This window comes from Lissotriton helveticus, chromosome 8, assembly GCF_964261635.1.
Source record: "Lissotriton helveticus chromosome 8, aLisHel1.1, whole genome shotgun sequence".
Lineage (NCBI taxonomy): Eukaryota > Metazoa > Chordata > Amphibia > Caudata > Salamandridae > Lissotriton > Lissotriton helveticus.
Genome location: NC_136069.1, coordinates 246,580,276 through 246,602,816, shown reverse-complemented (window position 1 = coordinate 246,602,816; position 22,541 = coordinate 246,580,276). Strand labels below are relative to the sequence as shown.

The window sequence follows — 22,541 nt, the reverse complement described above, 5'->3', positions numbered from 1 at the left end:
AGATGCTTAGCAGTTGTGTTGTTACTATCATTGACAGAGCTGGGAGGGGCAATGTGTAGTGCATGCTTCAGTGGCCTCATGACGAGAACCCTGGTACTTCTTTGCTTTTACAAATTAAGCACTGCATAAATTCCTTCATTGACGTAGAGAAACATGGTGGTACAGGCATCATTGAGTCCATGGCAATGTGTTTTCTTGGTGGCAACCACTGCGTTTTAGGAGTATATTTATAGAGTTCAATTGTAACACTAAATAAGTGAGCATAAGAGATCATTGATAAGAGTATAACAAACAGCATCTCCCATATAATTCAATGAGAAGTGAAAGAGCCTTGTCTCAACTCCAGGTCTATCAAGAAAGAGGAAGTGGGAATTGTGCCACTTGGGCAACAAATCTAACACTGGGAAAAGATCTGTAACAAAATGATGCAAATGTTTGGATGCTCATCAACTGGAACATGAGAACTCACAGGAGTTGGTCAGGTGACAGTTGTTCCCTTTATCCTTTACCGACATCTATTCCACGCAGAGAAGGACTGAAGCAATGTTGCAAAGCCAAAACGTCTCACCTATGAGAGCTACCGGACATTGTCAATGTTTTTTAGGCATGTTGTACAGAAGCACCAACAAGAACCAATTAATCTCACCATTTACTGTCTGTTCCCCCATTTGACACTCCTAAAAAGACAATGGAGGCAGCAGTTGGCAACTATATTCAAAATAACATTATAAGCAATGCGCTCCTTGAAAACTACCAATATATGTTCATTCTGCAGTGCCGCACAGAGGGCACCCGTGACACAGACTGCTATAAAAAACATAAAGTGCACTTATCGATGAGGCGCTTGTCTTAACCATGTTCCTAAAAAATGAAGGGAAGCTAAGGGAGTATATAGTGCTTAATTACCATTTTAAATCTTTTGACTTCTGTCTCTACGTAGCCTTTGACACTATGCAAACCTATGACATTGTTGACACTTGCCTCCTCATCCTGCTTGACCTGTTGGTAATCATTGACCCCTAATTTATGGGGTATTCCAAAGGCTCCATTCTGGGTATGCAGTTGGCTCATAACCATACCCCACCCCACCCCACCAGCATGCGGATCAAACAACTCTATCTGAAAGTGTCATCTGTGTATGATATTGGTCACCTGTAGGACTGGCTAGTTTCCATTGAAGGTCTACCTCAAACTGAACCCTACAAAGATGAACTCTGTGTTCATCACCAGTGAGCTGTTGCAACATGACCAGGCTTGTAATCGAGAAATGCAGGAAGAAGCAGTTGACATGACAGGTATTCATATCCTACTCGGATACAGAAGTTATACCAGCCCAGGAGGCTCTGCAATGCCATTTCAGTCCAGGTCTCCCATGTTCTATCCCTTTTTTATTTCTGCAAGGAGTTGAAAATCTGTCTGTTTGGGCAAGGCCTCATCATAGGGAATGTCTGACCTGCAAATATATTTTACCATACACTTTGCGGCAATGATCGTATACAACTGAACAAGGAAGCCATTAATATTTGTTTCTCCTACCTCCTGTAATTGAGATTCTTTTTTCTTTGATGATAAATTTAAGTGCTTCTCTAATATAGAATAGTACTTCTCACTCTCCTTGTCAAATTTCTTCTTCCCTTCCTGGAACGAAACACAGAAGAAAGAAAACTGTTACTACAAGTGGGTATTTATGAGAATGGAACACCACACATTATCAAAAATGACATTTAGACAGTTGCCATTAGACAAAAGAAAAAAGATGGATAAATAGCAATGCATGTTGCCACATGACAGATCAGTGAATATAATCAAACAAGCTTTATCGAGTACGTTGTCGATACGATGTAGCAAGGGCAATATGCGTTCATGACAACATAACTAATGAGGACTTCTTCAATGAGGCCTTTAAAGATTCATTGGATTTGTGTATACGATCTATATTTTCCAAAAATGTGTGATTTAATGAACCACAAATTTGAAGGCTAATAAGTTAAATAATATTTGCATTACTGTGGCATTATTGTGCCCTAAGCACATTATCTAATAAGTATTTTTCATAATACATGGAAAATAGTCTATTGCTCTGAACGTAATATTTCCAGTTTCAATACTGTTATTTGGCACAATACTGCATAAGAAACAAACAACTATGCACAGACAAAGCCTTCCACACATTTTCTTTAAAATACCGCCAGAGAACGTCCCGATTGTCTTCTTTCTGCTTTTCTCTAATGCAAAAACATGTAAACACACAGAGATAATCAGACAAACAAGACTCAGGTGGAATTAAACCCATTTTAAACTCCTTACTGCCCATGGCTTCCTTAACTGCCGCTGTTAGTGGGCTGCCTAGATTCGTGTGTTTGCACTAATGCACGATAGTTTAAATGTGATTGACAGCACAGGGCCTGAATGGACCCTACTCTGTCCAACACAGCGTGATGACGAATGCCCGGACAGAATGCAAAAGAGCCCATGCTGAATAATTCAATGTGGGCTCAGCTCAAGGCTACAGATGTGACTTGGCTGTCAGAGATATGTTCCACTTTAACAGCCTAGTGCTCACCAGCACTAGCACCCAATGAGCGTATCCTTCCATGAGTACCACTACTCTCCTGGGCAGTAAAGAAGTGCCGGTACTCAGAGTGATAAAAATAATAAGTGACAGTCCTCAGTACCCGTGAGTATTCGCTGATTTAAAGCACTGGTTTGTTTGCATGCTGTGATTTCCAAGCCCACATATATGATAAATTGCAAACTACAAGTCACATAATGGAATGTATTGTGGGATATGAAACCAGGTATTGCGGGATACAAATCCAAACATGAGATGGGCTCAGTCACGTGCATCTGTGCATTGACTCGTTGAAGACAGAGCAATACTTCTCTCAAAACGTTTGGGAGGGTGGGGTGTTGTGGCATCACTTTTGCTTCCAATCAACTATTTGAAGCAACCAGAGAAAATCACCCAGCATAATTTGAGCAATTACTCGGTCCATATGGTTGTCCAATGTTTGCTCACTTCTCTCTTAAGCCATTCTGCTGCCAGCCTACGTTCTGCTGTGATGTAGTACAGCTGAGTCTCCTCTTCAGTTACATGAGTTCAACAAATTTGCTGCCAAACCTAGATTTCACTCTCTACCATATGAATGTCAACATGGAACTATGTAACACCTTGAATACTATGTTCTGTATCCTGACAGGATGGGTGATATAAGTACAGCAATTGAGGTATTACATTGAGAGCGGTTACTGTGCTCCTCCACAAAACATCAAGATTTCCCACCTAAGTTCATCCAGTCTAGTTAGAAGTAGAGACGTCTAGTAAAGCTTAACTAACTAGATCGTTTGGTGCACACGTAGACTATGGACTGATTGTTCGGCCAAATAGACTTGAGAGGAAATTTGACTTGTCAACACTTGGAAACCCTGCATCTCTGCTACAAAGGTCAGGCTGACTCTTTAGCAGTGGTAGGGGTGCTCTGGAGCTAGTAAGGGAACCATCGTGCCATAGTCAAACATGATAATGTTGCGTTCATTTTTAGAGGAATGGAAGCCCTTCATTGTCCTTTCACCCAGAATTTTGTATTGGCTCCATTCTTAAGATAAACAGGAGAGGGAAGCAAATATCCTAGTCTAGTCAGACTGCCTTGACGCATTCTTTCAGCCACCTGACTTTTGTCCACCTCTCAGCCCTTCAGAAAAGTATAGCTAACATGCACTACTGTAATAAAGTCATATCCCAGGTCATACGACTCATATTTCTGCAGGGCCAACCTAGATAACGCTTCTGAAGCCTTTTCGGCATCAAGTGAGACAAGTATCAGTTTTAATTTCTTATTATACACCTTCTCAATATCAAGTTCCTGTTTATATATTGCCACTATTTTTGCCACCAAAATAGAGAATGTCACCCTCCCCATCTGCCTAAAGGCGTTATAAAGATCCACAATGGGATCTGTTAAAGAAGCAACAAGTTCCTTTTAAGGTTACATATGTTTATATTGATGTAGTGAAAATTATAGTAATTCTTGCAATTTGCTTTAACAGAATTTAAAGAACTTATTGTCTTTGGCATCTCTTGATAAGTCGTCTCCATTCAACTGTGGGAAAGATAATCCGTAATGAAGTAGCATAGGTGATATGTGGAGAGAAAGGCCAATGGTGGGAAAAGTTTTGGGGGTTTGAGTCAATTGGTAGCACTAGGCAAGGATGAGTCCTGGTCAGTTACTTTTTCATGTATATCAACTTTTTAGATGCTGGGGAAAAAATCTGCTTCGTTTTATTTCCCAATGTTTAATTGTCAAAATATATTACTTATGCACGATCATTGGTGATTTTTCCTTAAGTGTCTTCAGAGCTTAGTTGCAAGTAAAATGTATGGAAAGCTGAGATTCAAACACAAATACCTGAAAAATGTTTATGTTTGTGTGCCCAAAACATGAGAAAGTTAGATCTAATTGTAAAGGATACTAGAGTGTGGAACAGATTCTTCGAGTGATAATCCGAAGTGAAAGTATGGGGAATACATCTATAAACAGCCAATAATATGAAATTCTGGAAGCCATCAGATAAACAAACACGGCTAGTACAGGACTCCTGTGGAGATACTGTCAAATCAAAAATGGCCTTCCATTTCAGTCTATACCAAAAAAACAAAAGTATCAAATGAAGGCAATTGAAAGCTAACAAATAGGGTAGGGAGGTGGAGGTGATGAGGCGAATGATAAAAGTTAATCACAACAGCAATTGATGTAATTGCAGAGATAGACATTAGAAACCATTGAAAAAAATTCTGGGGCCAAGTCAATTATGTATGGGGGCCTCTTAAGACAAGGAGCAGGTGTGATGATTGATTCATTTTTATGCTGATGTTTATGCCAATTGGGTCCTCCCCACACAAATTCCAACCAAAACTATCTTGGCCCATCCCTACCCTGCAGGCCCCTCCTTATCCTGTGGCACATAACCCCTGACCCACTGCAGCACATCCTGTACCACCAAGCACAAGAAGCCGAACAGGGAGGGAGGGATGGGATGGGAACCAGGACGGTGACAGGGAGGTCTACGACTCAGAGTAATGAATATTACCGGTAAGTAACTGGTCATTACCTCCTCGTTAGACCTCCCCCTCAGAGTCATTAACGAAAGAGCAGACACCAAGGCAAGAATCGGCTTCCCCACAAAGCAGTAAACAGACTTTATTTGCACAAAAAAGCAGAAAGTCACTCTACCCGAACAGAACGCAACACAGCGTCCCCAAAGCCGGCAGACCGAGTCCCACCCACCATCAAACGATAATGTGACATAAATGTGTGTAAAGTAGCAGCCTTGCAGATGTTCGCCATAGAGGCCCCCTGAAAATAAGCCCATGAAGCTGCCAACCTGAGTCAATATCCCTTGAACCGACCAAGGAACCGGCACCCCACTAGCGTCATAAGCCCCCCAGCCACCGACTGAGAGCAGACTCAGAAGGCTTCAGACCCTGGCCCGCCAGGTAAAAGGCAACAAAAAGAGCATCCACCCTCAGAAAGGCCTCGTACTACTCAAGTACACCTCAAGAGCGCATTTAACATCCAAACAGTGCAACTGCACCTCAACCTCCAAAAGAGGTTCAGGACACAACACGGGCAAAACCAGATCCTCAGAGCAATGCAACGAGGGAGGAACCTTGGGAACAAAGGAAGGATCAGGCCGGAGAATGTCCCAATCCGGAAAGAACCTAAAAAAGGGTTCAGAACAAAGCAACAAGCCCAACTCTCCAACCATCCAGGCTGAGGTGATAGCAACAAGGAAACCCACTTGATCGTCAGAAAATGCAGAGACACTTCGTCCAGAGGCTCAAAGGGAGCACACTGAAAAGCTCTCAGCATCAACGGAAGATCCCAATGTGGTGTAAAGGACTTAACCACTGGCTTCTTAAGGAAATAACTCCTCAACAACCAGGACACCAAAGAAACAACTGGCTCACAGGCTGGACCCTGAAAGGCCCTCAACGCCACCCACTGAGCCTACAATGAGGAAACAGCGAAACTCAAATCGAAGCCATCCTTCAGGAAACTCAAGACATGCACAGGATCCACCTCCATAGCAGACCAGCCCGATCCGCAACCCAACTCTGAAGAGAAACCCAATGCTTAGCATAGAATTTGAGAGTTGAAGGGTGCTGGGACTGCTGGATAAACTAAGCCTCCTCAGGAAACCACCCCATAGCCACGAGGTTCATCCTCTCAAAAGCCAGCCCGGTAGATGCAATCGGACAAGACAATCCCGGAACAGAGAAGGAAATGACAGGGGACAAGGCACCACCGGCAAGGGGCAGCAAGGTCCCACCGTGAACCTCAACAACAGAGGGAACCAAGGTCTCGGGCTCCAGGCAGGCACCACCAGGATTACTGATGGCCGGTCCAACTTGACCTGTAGCAGGACCCTTGGAATCAAGTCAATCAGAGGAAAGGCATACATCAAGACTCCCGCCCACCGAAAGAATAGAGCACCCACCCTCCAAACCGAGTTCGACTGAACCAGAGAGCAAAACTTCTCCCTAAAAGGCGTTCACCGGGCTGCAAACAGATCCATCACAAGGAACCCAAACCTCCCAATTAGCCCCTCAAACACCTCCGACGTCAAGCACATCTCTGACAGGGAGTGAAACAACCAGGGCCGGACTGGGAACCAAAACCGGCCCTGGCAAAGGGCTCGGCCGGACCCCCACCCCCCCCGGGGGCAGGGTGGGTTGGGGGTGCGACCGCACTCTTTGCCAGGGCCGGTTTTTGCCCGATTTTGTTACAGGGCCGTTTTTGCAGCAACGCTACAAAAACGGCCCCCACCCTTGCGGCGCACCGGGGCATTGCCCGGTGCCCGCAATGGCCAGTCCGGGCCTGGAAACAACCTGCTCAAGTGATCTGCTTCCGAGTTCAAAATCCCCGGCAGATGCCACGCCCTCAGAGACAACAAGTTCAACTCTGCCCCCGGCAAATCTGCTGAGCTAATAAGTTGAGGGAAGCCACCTTCACACTCCCCTGGCGGTTGACATAACAGACCACCACCATGTTGTCTATCCTCACCAGCACATCTTGCTGCAGAACCCAATGAAGAAAATGTGCCAAGGATAACTGAACAGCCTTCAATTCCCTCCAATTAGAAGACATCCCAGCCTCCTGGACAGGCCAAATCCCCTGAACAGACTTGTGAGCCATCACAGCACCCTAACCCAGCTCGCAAGCATCCGTAGTCAGTACCAACCACTCGTGGGCCACAAACGGAGAGCCCTACAAGAGGTTCTGATCCTCCAGCCAGCATGACAATTCCTGGGAAATCTCCACACACACCCGGAATTAACTGGGCGTAATACTGAGACCCCAGACACCAATGCCCCAGAAACATGATTCACCAGAGGGTACAGGTGCAACCTGGCCCATGGAATAATCATCACCATTGCAGACATCAACCCCTAAAACCACAACCACTGCTGAGCCGTGTGAAGGAATAGAATCTGTCACTCATGATCAGTTTTCCTTATTCTTTCCCTGACTTCTGCCATTTTGCACTATTTTGTAATGTGTGATATTAATGCTGTGATATTATTGTGAATAAAATGATGCTTTATTTTGTTTGCTAAAATTGATGTATGATTTCATAGATATTTTTGATTAATTCGTGAAGACGTTTCAAATGTCCAGCCATGGACTAATGTTATATTTGATTAGATACCTTTTTAAACAGCATCATATCAGGGGCGGCTCCACCGCTAAGATGGAGGAGCCCCACTGCTTTTCAGCCCTGCAAAAAAGGAACAATAAAATTATAATAAAACAATATTATTATAATTTTATTTTTCCTTGCTGAGGCAGTTTTGCGGGGCTGGGCAGGGTAGGGCTGGGCTGCTCACAGAGCAGGTAGAGGAGTGGGTGTGGCACTTTCAAAGTGTGTATGACGGTTTGGCTGGCCGTCTTGGGCCGGCCAAACAATCATGCGCACTTAGCATGTTCTCCACCCAGGTAATGCACAACCTGGGTGGAGAACATGCCCAGGCTGCCAGTCCCTGTCTGAGCGCCGAACCACAGCTCTCAAACCAATCACAACGCTGCTGTCATGGTGACAGCAGCATCATGATTGGCTCAGGGGAGCCTGGGTGCTTCCTGCTTCCAGTTCACACAGAAGGAAGAGGATGGCGGCGAGGCAGCAGCCAGGTAGCCGGCCGGCAGGAAAGTGATCTTTTTTCTAATTATTTTAAACCCTCCACCCTATTACTAATGCCTGGGAGCGTCTGCCACTGCATAATATACACAGATGGACACATATTTTCAAATATTTATATGTTGACAGGATACCAGCATTTCGGTTTCTTTTTCAATTAATTAACTGCCAACTGGTTTGATTCCTCTCTATTTCAAAGTACAACTTTTGAATTTCATTGTTGTGAATCTCAAGTGGTTTTGACTCTAAAACCCATCCTACTCCCAAAATGTTTCAATTCATCATTTTCCATGAAACATTCTGGGTAGGGCGTGATCTAATGTAATGTAACAAATGTAATTTCTGTCTGCACGCATTTGTAGCTTGGTATAGTATTCCAGCAGGTGCGACAGACTTATATGTGTGCAGTGGCGTAGCTAGACCAATTGCTGCACGGGGCGTGCCCTTAGTTTGGTGCCCCGGTGCAGGTAAGAGCGGGGAGTTTGGGCAGTCAACTGACAACATGTTCCTAAGGGGGGGAGGGGGCGGCGGTCGACAGACGACTTGTTCTGGGGGTGGGGCGGATAGTCGACACCTCCACCGCCCCCAAAAACAGCTACACCACTGTATGTGTGGTGTGGATAACCCCATGGCATGGTTAGTGCCATCAGCTTCCACAATGAAGGGTTGCCTGAAACATTCTAAATGTCTGCAGGTGGGAGTTGCACCTATGTTGTATTTCACTGTCTTTAGGAACAGACATTTTTCTTGGCAAGTCTCCTGAGTTGAGCTTACACCTGGGAGCACCTGTGGCAACAACGCACAACAAGAAATTGGAAACATTGCAGTGTTTACTGCACTCTGTGCATAGCTTACAATTTTTAATGGTGAGACCAATTTAAAGAAATTAATATAGTCTGACCATGTAAACTGCCATTAAAAGAATTAATGTACCCAGTAATTTGTGAATTTCTCACTTTAACCAATGAATATGGCTCTGCAATATGTGTATGTCAACATTCCAAGAATGAATAGTCTCTTTATGGGCGCACATGGACCATTAAAAAGCACCAGACTTTATACTCCCACTCCTCCTGCCTTTTGTGATTGCTTTCAACTTTGCTTCCGGTTCCTTTGATCTGCTGTGGTCTGCAGCTGAGGTCACTGAACGTTTGAAACAATATTGCTGCGCGGTCTGGAGGGATAAAAAGAAACCTGAGAGGGCAGACATCACACGATGAGCTCAACCAGCATCACCAGCTGAGACAGAAAGCTACTTTATCCAAATAAGGCAAGTAGTTTCATGCTTGGAATCCTTTCCTTGTTAGCTCACAGCTTTTCCTAATTTTTAAACAATCATTTCGGAGGCCCTTTCTCTTGCCTCTGAGAGTCGGTATTTCAGCAGCATTTCCAGTAGGGATCTGGTTTTTTGGCCGTTTCTGGAGGATGCAGTGTTATTGATGCTGGAATATGAGCCACTGAGCTGAAAATCACTCAAAACACTGAAGTGTCTCAAGAGCATCATTCCTTTTTAACGGCCTCAATGTCAGGGCAGCAGTAGCTTGAAAGACAATGTATGCACCCCATTACAAATCATGCATTTTCTGAAAATTGGCGTCTGCTGTTTTTTTTTTTAACCACAAAATTTACTCAAGCAGAATGTTACACAGGCAAAACAATGTGGAAATAGAAAAAATAGACCTTTATATACAACATTCTATATCTCACCTCGCTGCTAAACCTGACCTAATATCATGCAGTAATGGGATTTTCCTCAGACGTTTTTTGTGGCCAGTTTTTGCACACCCCTCTCAATGAAGACGTATAGTAGATCAAGAGGTCTCTGAATACCCTCTGTAGCTGGCTTAACTGAACACTGTGTTGTAGTTTGTAGTTTTGATGCACTTAGTTTTGCACATTCTCACTTTCATAGTTTTTCTGCCAGACAATTAATATTAAAAACATATCTGGCGCATAAAGGCACCAGGTTTGCTATCTCCATGTGCTGTAAATAACATATGGTACTATTTTCTAGTTGTGAACAACGGACTGAGTAGCTGTGACGTAATTAATCGCACTTTCTTGTTGATCTACGTATATGGTCTAGAGAGAGGAAAGAAGTTATGGGTGGCGCTCTCTTGGTATCTACTACCCTGCTACACAAGGGTGTGTGCCTGATATTATGTCCTGGGATTTACCATAAAACAATCAAATACAACGTGGTACCTAAGCACTCATTCATTGTTATTCATAATTTACAAGTCCATGCGGTAGGGTTGTGTAAAAACAAAACAATAGTGTAGATTTCAATTAGAGTTTCCAAATGATCCAAAATTCCAACATCGGGTATCCGACACGTGTTTCATCGTAAAAGAGACTTTTTCAAAGCTGAAAGACGATTTACGCAACAAAAAAAAGTGAATAATATCGTTCAGAGCTGTAGGATATGTCTCATAAAGTAAGTAATTGCATTTCACATAAGTAAGACATGCAAATTGGAGAGATTCGTCTTTAGAACATAGTAGTAAGTAGTACCTTGGTAATAGAGGTAAAGTAATTAATGGGATGAAGCCGTTGTAAGCTCCAATCTGTGTTGTGTAGTAAGATTTAAAGCCAGTCAGTCTTGCTATTTCCCAGTTGAGTGGTACTCAATGTAGTAGTCTCGGAAGGATACCAGCCTGAGTTGGTTTGTGACCTGCAGTTCATGGCACTTGCCAGCAGTAGGCACTTAAAACACTGAGTGATCTTTATGGATAAATACTAATATTATTTCGGTTTGTGCAATATAAAAGAGGGTGGACCAATTCAGCCAGCAAAATTAATCTCGCCTTTCGTTTACGTGCTTCTATTTTTTCAGTAAATGTGGCATATCCATTTTTAACAGATCACGCTCATTCGCTGGAGGCATGTTAATTGCATCCATTTTGATATTTCTGGGTGACAGAACCTGCTAACAGCATGGTGGGAGTGAGTCAGAGGAGCAGGTCTAATTTGTTGTCTGTGGTAGCATCAATAAAATTGGAAGAGGTTTGGAAGGAGCACAGACATATTTGAAGGTGAGGTATGATTCATGCCACTTATGGTTAGATCTGAAAAGGCGAAAGGGACTCAGCGGTCCCAGTAGGCGGGTGGGAGGGAAGGAACCAGCAGCAATCCTAAAGAACTTGTGGACCCTTGTGGACAACAACGTAGACGCATTGTGGTTGTCAACAGTAGGCAGGCACTCTGTGTATGCATTGAGAAGTTGAGACATTCTACAGCTGCACAAAAATACAAGTAACACAGTGAAAGACTGAGCAAGAGCGGTTCTTAATATTCTACCAGAGAGAGTGATATGCAGTGTAATTGTAAATGCTGTTACAACATGAAGGATTAACAAGGACAGTGCTGTTGTGGTGCTGAGTGATGATGTGGTTGGGCTGAGTGATGTGGTGGTGTATTATAGTGATGTGGTGGTGTCCCAGAGTGATGTGGTGGTGTGCCAGAGTGATGTGGTGGTGTCCCTGAGTGATGTGGTGGCGCCCCTGAGTGATGTGGTGGTGTTCCGGAGTGATGAGGTGGTGTCCCCGAGTGATGTGGTGGTGTCCCCGAGGAATGTGGTGGTGTTCCTGAATGATGTGGTGGTGTCCCCGAGTGATGTGGTGGTGTCCCCGAGTGATGTGGTGGTGTCCCTGAGGGATGTGGTGGTGTCCCTGAGTGATGTGGTGGTGTCCCTGAGTGATGTGGTGGTGTCCCTGAGTGATGTGGTGGTGTCACTGAGTGATGTGGTGGTGTTCCTGAGAGATGTGGTGGTGTCCCTGAGTGATGTGGTGGTGTTCCTGAGAGATGTGGTGTGGTGTCCCTGAGTGATGTGTTGGTGTCCCTGAGTGATGTGGAGGTGTTCCTGAGTGATGTGGTGGTGTCCCTGAGTCATGTGGTGGTGTCCCTGAGTCATGTGGTGGTGTCCCTGAGTCATGTGGTGGTGCCCGTGAGTGGTGCCCCTGAGTGATGTGGTGGTGCCCCTGAGTGATGTGGGGGTGCCCCTGAGTGATGTGATGGTGCCCCTGAGTGATGTGGTGTTGCCCCTCAGTCATGTGGTGGTGTCCCTGAGTCATGTGGTGGTACCCGTGAGTGGTGCCCCTGAGTGATGTGGTGGTGCCCCTGAGTGATGTGGTGGTGTCCCTGAGTGATGTGGTGGTGTCCCAGAGTGAAGTGGTGCTGTCCCTGAGTGATGTGGTGGTGTCCCCGAGTGATGTGGTGGTGTATTAGAGTGATGTGGTGGTGCCCCTGAGTGATGTGGTGGTGTTCCTGAGTGATGTGGTGGTGTCCCTGACTCATGTGGTGGTGCCCGTGAGTGATGCCCCTGAGTGATGTGATGGTGCCCCTGAGTGATATGGTGGTGTGCCTGAGTGATGTGGTGGTGCCCCTGAGTGATGTGGTGGTGTCCCTGAGTGATGTGGTGCAGCACAGAGACTGAAGCTAAGAACACGCAGGGTTGAGTGCTACAAAGCACGTTCAGTTTATCAAAGCACAGAATGATGGAGCCGGGAAAAAGCAAGGGGAAACAGGAAAACACAGGGAGAGTGTATAATGATAGAGGCAGCGAGGGCTGGGGCTTGGACAGCAATCAAGTACGGGGTCGAGAAGGCACTGAATGGGAGAACACGGAAAACACCCAGGGCCAGGAAGGAAGATGCAAGCACACGGGAGAGCAGGCGGGCACCAGAGGGCAAGGAGTAGCAAGCAAAAAAAGCACTCGGCATTGCTGTGGCAGGGGGACGGGGGAGCGGGAGCGCATTCCTTTGAAGTCTGATGCCAGGGCGGGGGAGTGGCAGCCTTTGAAGTCTGATTGGGGGGGTGGCAGCCTTTGAAGTCTGATGCGAGGCACAGGCAAATGGTGGTGTGTGATGTGGCTGGCTCTGTGCACGCGCATAGATCACATGAACTGTTTCTAATCCGCCGTTTTGGTAGACTGTTCTTTTCCCCTTACTATAATCTTGCCGGAGGAATGCGCAAGCACATTGGCTCCGGCGAGACCTAAAAACGGTATTGGGTGCAGCACCGCCCCACTTGCAAAAATATAGAAATAAAATAATAATAACGCAATGTTATGATAATTTTATTTTTAAGTACTACACCAGTTTGTATTTAGTACTGGTCGGGCGGGGCTGGGCAGTGTCACAGAGAGGAGTGGTTCATGCACCTCAACTGTGCATGACGGTTTGGTGGCGGTCTTGGGCCGGCCAAACCGTCATGTGCACTTTAGCATTTCTCCACCTGGTTGTGTTTTACAGCCGGGTGGAGAACTGTCCCAGGCTCCCAGTGGTGAACCAGGCCAATCAGATCAATCATGACGCAGCTGTCATGCTGTTGGCAGCAGAGTTGTGATTGCCTAGGGGAGTCTGGGCACCTGTGTGCTTCCTGCTTCCATGCATCGTGGACAGAAGGACGGAGGAGAGGCGGCGTGCACCAGGTAAGTGAATTTTGTTTTTTCTATGCCCTCCCCTGCCTCTCACCTCACCTGTACTATTCAGTAGCAGCTGCCACTGATTGGGTGGGAAAGAGAGAAACTAAGGTTTAGAGAACAGGTAAAAAGATAAAAAGGTACAAGCTAAGAAATAAACATATACAGGGAAGGGCAAATGAAGGAGGGCATGACAAAGGAGAGGAATGTGGGAGAGGAAACTGATAAAAACTGAGGCTAAAAAGAGCAGGGGAGGGGACTACTGGCGATGATGTGGTACAATAGAATGGAGAAACAAGGATTAAATAAAAGTATGGAATGTGGCGCGAGAAAGATGGCTAAAGTGGTGAAACAGAGAGCAGTCTAATTTTCTCGTCTATTTCAGATACTTAACAAATCATCCTATAATTCTGTTATTTTGTACACTGATAAACATATTATTATTTATAAATGGTATGATTTCCAGATTTTCTCCTAGATATACATTTCAATATGCAAATGTGCTTAGCTAGGGTAGCAGAGTATGTTCAGGAGGTTTCCTGCAAATCTCATAGGTAGTAGTTTGCCGATGTAATACAGTATGAGAAAAGGGGAAGATATGCCTAAGTGTGTGGGAAGCACAGGTAGCTGAAGTTTGTTAAGCAAGGTTATATTGGAAGCCAATAAATCAAGATAGGATTAACACAAAAATGTTTCTCATTGTGGGAATCCCAGAGCATCAGTACTCCTCAGCACTAGTGAGAAGCAACTGACTCTCTGAGTTCCTATGGCAAAACAGGCAGATCTCAACAGGAGATCAGCAAGCCCATGATTCATGGAGCTACAGCTGTCAGTGCACATTCCAAGAGCACCCAATCTCAGGGGCCACTAATCGCTTTGTGGAAAACGTGTAATATTTTACTTGGCATAAGCTGCAGCCATTTTGGCTGTGGTGTCCATTTAACTTTCCTTCGTAATTCTTTTGTCTTTTCACTCTGCTTGTGCTATGTATTTTAGTTGACTTCCTGACGCAGCTAAAAGCAATGTACGTGCTGAGAGTTGTAGCTGCCAGTACATCTGTTAACTGTCAATCATTTACTCCTGCTATAAGCATTTCTGCTCCCCCTTCCACTTTGCTGACCATGTAGATTTCAACTGCCCTTGTTGCCTATAATTATTCCTAAAACTTGTTCTTCCTATTTCTGTCCACGTGCTTACACTGCACAAAACCTGTATTTAAAGGGCACTGGTTTGTGGAGCCAGTGTACTACCTCAGGCAGCACTTGAGAGTATTGTTTGGACGTGGTCCCACTCATGAGTGATTGATAAACTTGTTATTTATTTCCTACTCCAGTGTTGATCTCTACTTTGTTGGTTTTTGAACCCGTGGACCAAAGGGTGACCCTGCACCAGTGTACCGCCAAAAAGTTATACTTCCACAACTTGAAAAGCATGAGGGTTCCTGGTAGTCAGTGCTCCAATTGCAAGGTCTGCGGCAGAGAGTGGGTGTTATCTACGCATCCATGATGCTCTGTTCCAATAAAGTTTAAATGTCCAATTAGGGTTAAGTGTTATAAAACAGTTTTTATAATTTCTCTTATATTTTAAATATATTTATGATATAAACAGCAAATTAGAAAGCACACAATACAAACATGAAACATTGGTAATGAAACTGACCAGCAATCTTACAATGGGAAGATACTCACAGATGGAAACTGGTTGTAAGGGAATGATGCCAGCGTCAACCCAATCCCTCATGAACCCCCTTCTGAACCTCCAAAACTCCCTCTTGAGCAAGGGCTTCCCTAGTCCAGTGATGTATCTGGGGCACCACGGGCAAGGCTACAAGGGAGCGTTGGTTCTCTGCTGTATGTCGATTACTGCCCAAAAAAACAACCGATGGATGATATGGAATGGTGGCGTCAACTGTAGGTTTTGCAGGATCAAGCAACATAGGAGCAAGAGATCATAATCTCATATGACTGGCAGCCATCTTGGGAAGTGGTGCCTAAAGTTGAAGCACTGAGGAATAAAAACTTCCTTTGCAACACACAGGATCACCCATCACACCCGTAGAGGTAGCAAAATTGCCCATCACTACTAAACATTGAACTCTCTGAACATAGAAGTTTGCTTGCATGGTATGGGGGAATGTGGGCCAGCGCCATACATGATCACTCCACCGTACTTGCTAAAGACCTGGACAATCCCATATAAAAGTCACCTAGCCTGTAGGAAATGGAACTGCAGACTCACAGTACAGTGACAATTTAGTTGTGTATTCTTTAATAGTGAACCACAGACTTAATTGTGTTCAGCCCTTCTATCATGTGTGGTGTAATGCTGATGGTGTAAAAACTGCTGAGATCCCTAACTCACTACGTACTTGGGAGAGAGAGAATGAACATGTTGTGATAGATGCTAAGAAGAGACAACAAATACGTCTGATATTCTACTACATGATTGAACCTGCTGCTTCCAGGAACTGCATAACCAATAGTCATTCTATATTGTATATAGGTCATGCTAAGTGTTGACACTGTAAAGTTGCTGTTTATCTTTTTGCAGTAACCTTAAAACCAGTCCCAACAACCAGAGCAAAAGGAACCAGATCTCATATCAAACTGAATACAGCCAAGGGAGAGTCACCCGATGAAGCTGACACAACCAGCCATGTCAGACTCTCTCTTGCCCACTTTCCCTTTACCCAGTTCATGTACCCTGGCAATCGTGTTCATCTATGACTTTTTTTTTTAGCTGTTAATTGAATTTTGTGTTATAATCATGGTATACAACATACACAGTTAACAATATATTTTTAGTAGTATACATTGGCATGACATTAAAAGACTTGAGCATCTGGTACATAGCATTGAATCTGAGCAGTTAACTGAATCAAAAGGGACTTACAGGTAAGCGCAAATATGACTGTTACCAACAACAGTTTGCTGGTTCTGATGGTCCATGCACTACGTACAATATACCTAGTTGATAAGGCCATTTGCATACATAACAAGCATTTGCAATGCAACAGGTCTCGCATTACTGAAAGTTTGAGCTGTTACAGTTGCAACTAACAATGCAACAGCAATAGCGCAAACTTTCACTAAGGAAGAGGTGGCGAGGGTTCTTGGGGGAGGGGCCGTCCAAGCGATAAAAAAAAATCTAGATGGGAGAACATGGTGGGTGCTGGCTATGGTTCAGTGGGTGGTACCTCGTCTCGTGTACGTGCAGTGTGGGGTTTTTGGTTTGCTAGTTGTGACAGGTTCGGTGGGGGGTGAGTGAGGTTTTCGCTGCTGTGAGTGCCGCTGTCCGACGGGCAGTGAGGAGAGGTAACGCATAGGTGTCAAAGGTTGCACCCATTTGGGCGGTGGGGGGCTCGAGGGAGTCATGGCGCTGCTGAAGGTCGCCAGACATGGAGGTTTGCTGGCCTGGTGGTTTGTGGACGGTTTGCGTTTTTGGGAGTGTGCGGTGCATCATTGGCGGCTGAAAGGAAATACTGCGTTGCAATGCCTGGAAGGGGTGGGCTGTGGGAGAGGGTGGACTGTGTGTTTTAATGGTAAATTATGCCCCTCCCCTATCCCAAGCGTAGACGGATTAAATGGGGGCCCTCGGCCTGCTCCAAGTCCCCTGGTGGGCTCTGAGAAAGCGATGCTCTGTATGGGAGGCACTACAAGGAGACCAGGGGTGCTTTTAGAGGTTGCCGTATGGGTTGGTTGCTTAGAAATTTTGTTACTGTGTCCAGTGGCAACATATTGGTCTACAGGTATGAGCATTTGTATTTTCTGAGGGCAAATAATGCAAACGAATTCCGCTGATCATTTCCATGACAAAGTGAACGTTCTCAATAACAAGTCAATTTTGTCCATAAATGCACATTACTTTGAAGGTGTCAGTAACAGAGTCGCTAGTGATACTTAGATCATTGCCCCTTCTCCCGCCACCAGTTGTGCATCGTCCACTCAGATAACTTCATGCTATTCAACGCTTACTGGTAATATCTTTTTCGCAGTATGCATGAATTGTTTGTCATCCGGGTAAGCCTGTGGACATTTTGGTTTGCGTTTTGGTGGCCTGTGTTGTGTCATCTTAAAATTACTTGTATTGGACAGGGGGCCTTGTGACGTTTCAGAGGACTTGGGCAGCAACTATATGTTTTATCATAATGTTGACGAGGGAAGTGGGCTCTTTTCTTTAGTAGCTAAGGACCAACACAGAGGTGTGTGTCGGTTATGGGTCACAATAAAATGGTGTTAAAGGAAGGCAGGGGGTAAGGCCCTAAACAATAGTGTGGGTCAGCAGAGGGGTAGGAGGCGCGCAAGTGGGCGGTACCTTGTCTCTGGTGAGGTCGCAGCGTGAAGGGAACAAGGTTGGAGGGAGAAAAAGCATGCCGGGGGAAGCTGAAGGTTGGGGGGTAGGTGGCACTAGCTTAGGCTGCTAGGGAGGAGGCAGCATTGGGTTTAGTAACAGGGTGAAAGGACAGAAGGGGCAGTACGAGGAAAGGAATTTAACAGATAAGGGGAACAGGGAGGGCTTATGTACCGTTACCGACCGGTATTTAGAAATTGGCATGTAGGGGCTATTATTTTACAGAATCGGTAAATTAACCGATTCGGTAAATGTACCGATTCTGTAAAATACCGAATCGGTAATTTTACCGATTCGGTAATTCCAAATGTAGGTGACACTCCTGAGAGTGTCACAGGCACTTAAGAGTCGGTATTTTACCACACAATCCTATTGTGTGGTAAAATACCGAATCCAGGTGTGCATGCACATCTGTGCATGCACACTGTGCAATGTGACACACAGACATGCCCTAAGGGCATGTATGTGTGCCACATGTCACACATGCCATTACTTCGGGTGCTAGAGGGTGTCAAAGTGACACGCCCTGCACCCTTGCAACATTCGGTATTTACCGATTCGGTAAATACCGAATCGGTATTTCCCATTGATTCCTATGGGCTTCACAGCCCATAGGAATCAATAGGAAATACCGATTCGGTATTTAACGAATCGGTAAATACCGAATGTTACCGATTCAGTAATTTTATTTTAAAAATTTCCTACATCTCACCCCTTTATATTTACCGATTCATAAATACCGAATCGGTAAAATTCGGTATTTATGAGTCGGTAAATAGAAGTTACCTACATCTGGCCCTAAATGTGTCGCAGTGCAACGCTAGGAGTGAGACCTAAAAAGGGGAACTAAGTAAAAAGGAATGATAAATCTAAACTCAAGGTCAATATGCCCTTTTAAGACTTTACCCACCCCACCGCACTCTCCTTTTGTTTGGTGACCACAGTTTGTGTTATTACACATCTATATGCAAGCGTTTGAGAGAGTGAACAGGTATATCCACAAGGAATGGGCATTCCATTGCAAGCATTATTGCCATATACATGACAGTCAACAAATTGTATACAATTACTCTATTACAAGCCGATGCAGACTTATGTGTATATAAGGGATGGCTGATTATCACATCTATGCTGAGTGTCTATAGGTTAAAAGTGTACCTCAACAGCCATCATTATTGAAGCAGGTGGTCTCTGTACATGGTTTTGGGAAGAGGGAAGACTAAGGGATGGAGAAATAAAAAGGAAAACCATGAAGAGCTTGGCCTGTTTGAACTGTTGATTGGCCCCTAATTGTGGTAGTAGCAAATATGTCAGGCACACATGCGGCTCCGAGCGTTAGGGAGAGGGGATGGTGTGTTGGGGCAAGGAAATCTGTCGCTCCCTGCTCACCGATCTCAATTGCACCAGAGGGGATTAAGAACTGACCGTTTCTGGGTTCCCCGGGGAGGCAGGGATACAGACCTGAATATTGCCTGATTGTGCTCCCTGAAAGTCATGCAGAATGGCATCCCAGCTTGTTGCTATATGGCTTTTGCGAAGGCCCAGGGTGTCCTCAGTGCACAATGCCACACTCTCCCTCCTAGCCCACAACAGCAGCGACTGTCTCCAGGCCATTAAGGTGGGAGGGTTGCGTGACTTCCATTGTTTAGTAATTAGGTGCTTGACTGCCAGTATAACCAGGTCAAGGAAGCGGAAGGTGACCTACAGTTATTTGCCTCTTGGGTAGAGGCACAATATATACTCCTCCCAGTTATGTGATATGATGCGGCCAGTGGAGGTGGCCAAAGCAGTACCCACCGAGTGCCAATAGGTGTGCAAAGATGGGCAGGCCCCACAGCATGAGAAGGAGATCCGCGTCAGTGACCTGGCACCTCGTTCAGGCTGCATCTACGCAGCGGAAAAATCTGTTTATTTTGGTGAGGTATGCTTTTTGGAGTATATATTGTTGGATGAGGCGGAAGCAAGTGTTGCGGGGAATATAGGTGGGACTGTTCAGCACTTCAGCCCATTCCTTGTAAGTGACGGGATGACATCTATCTGCTTCCCAGAGTTGCCTCACTGACATTAGCGTCACTTCTGTGTGCTTGCATAATGACTCAGCAAACCATTTAGTGAGGTACCTACACCTCTCTATGAAGTGCAAATACTGGATGGTCCATAGCCATATCCCCCCATTTATTACCCAGAATCACAGGCAGGAAGTTATACAGTGGAAACTGGTCGGCAGGTAAGTCATTTGGCTTACTGCGGATGTTGAAGAAATTCCTTCCGCTTCTCCCACCGGATTCCAGGAAGACAGTGGTGCAGGGGCCGGTCACGTTCATATTGGACTATGCCAATGCCCTCTAGCTGGGCCTACTGGACTACCTTCTTCAGCACCTTCAGGTAGTGCAAAATTCAGCAGCAAGGGCGATTTTCAGACTGAAACTCAGGTCACATATGACTGCTTATCTTAAGTCCTTACATTAGCTTCCAGTAAGGGAGCAGATAAAATTCAATGCCATGGTAATCTTCTTCAAAGCCTTCCATGGCATGTGCGCCGACTACCTTAGAAATCGAGCTAGCCGCTACACACCTACTAGAGCACTGAGATCATCCTCCGTTGATTTGGCCTGCATCCCCAAAACACGCCTGGTGCGTAGCGGTGGTAGATCCTTTGGCTTCCAAGGTGCCCATGCATGGAACAAACTGCTGAAAGCGCTGAGAGCATCAACAGATCTTACCCACTTCAAGAAACAGCTGCAAACATGGCTTTTTAAGAGCTTAGCATCTAGTAGGGCAGCCATGTGTGAACTGTTAGCGCCGGGACACTTCTGCTGGAGTAGCTGTGCGCTTTATATGTATCAGTCATTCATTCATTCATTTATATTAGTATGTCATAAGGAAGTAGAGTTCCATCCTGATATATATCTCGGAGTGTTTGAATTACAGCCTCTAGCCAGTCAGACAGCTCTGCAGCTGATGTGGTTATGCCACCTCATGGCATACCTTGCAGGGGCAATGCTTTTCTATATGGCAATGTCGGTCATCTAATAAAGACACTCCTATGGAAGCTTTAGAATGAGATCCTCAAATGTAGTGGCTCAGGTGATCTGCGTTTGACCCAGGTATGGAATAGCCGGATTATGGACGCCATCAACCAGGGCGGGGAAATAGCAGTGGTGTCCCAAGCGTGTGCATCTACGATTGTGAGAATAGGCGGAAGAGGGAGTATGGACCCACACCGCTCCTACAGGACCAGGACCACTACCAGCTGTTTAGGTTAGTATTTCCAAAGTTTGACCTTAGAATTCAATAAAGCAGATGGTAATCACTATGACATAATGAATCCACAGCCTTTTGGTATACGATGTACATAATGTTTGTGAAAGTCTATGGTTTCCAAGTTTTAATGTCCCCAAAGTTCAGAAGACGAATTGGTATTATAATACAGATGGGCAATTGTCATACGCGAACCTTAAAAGGTCACTCACAATTAGCAGAGCTGTATCTGACACCATGCACAGGCCATTACATATATTAGGAAATTCTTACCTCTAAATTAATCTGTTAAGTGCTGGTTGAAATCTCTTAATTGAAAGCTCTTTGCCATGATCCAGTTATGAACATACATTTAAAGCATACCTAAATAGCACATTAATCAGATCCCATGCCAAGCTGATGTTTGGACATTAAGTAAAACTAGAATTCATAATAGACAATCTATATAGGGGCATACGAATTATTAAAATGTTTCAAAAAGCTTTAAATGATGTACATCAGGTTTAACCACCTTCCAGTTCTGGCAGTTATGGGCGCATGGGAGGAAATGTGCTACTACATAAATAATTCTAAAATGCTAGAACTCAAAATATTTAATATTTAATTGATTGTGTTTATATTGTAAATCAATATTAAACATAAATTAAATGAAAATAAGTCAAATAAGAAATGTGCAAAGGTGAATTTCTTTGAGGTTTTTTTCTCAAAAGGGAACACAATTTCACACATGAGAAAACCATTCTCCTAAATACCTGCATGAAATATGGGGTGTATCTATTCAAATTCCACACTGAAGAAGATGTTACAATGATCCATGATGCAAAACCATGTAACCCATATGTAATTTGGCTTTTCCACTCACATGTGTACCATTTCATTATAGCATAGCAACTGCAGTGTATGGAGAAAGGCTACACAAAGGGCTTTTGCCTTCACATCGAAAGTATTGCACCTGCCTTTTGAAATCATACATTCTCTTCCTCACTTCCTAGGCTAATCAGACATTTTGTTTCAGTCTTTTCCCTAGGGATCCTCATTTTGGTTTTACAGTGCATACCTTCAATATCCCCCTTGACTTTCTACAGCAACTCATAACCTTTCTAAAATTCCAACCTGCAAACAGGAGAAACACTGACACTCCTGGTGGTACGTAATATACGTACCTGAGTGCAATAAGAAAATATACACATACATATTTATCTACATTAAAATAACTTAATTAACACATCAAATGTGCCGATTATTTTCTCCTCTCAGCAGAAATAACCCCCTCAAAGAATGGAGCAAGGACAAGGAGTTGGCACATCATAGA

General features: G+C 44.6%; 1 protein-coding gene across 1 annotated transcript in view; it reads right to left on the bottom strand.

The window, feature by feature from the left end:
* ARHGAP42 (Rho GTPase activating protein 42) overlaps positions 1 to 22,541 on the bottom strand; it is an 840,311-nt gene that overhangs the window by 266,435 nt on the left and 551,335 nt on the right. Inside the window, exon 5 of the mRNA XM_078656994.1 lies at positions 1,537 to 1,638. Coding sequence (XP_078513120.1) covers positions 1,537 to 1,638 — 102 coding nt within the window. The remainder of the gene's footprint in view (positions 1 to 1,536; positions 1,639 to 22,541) is intronic.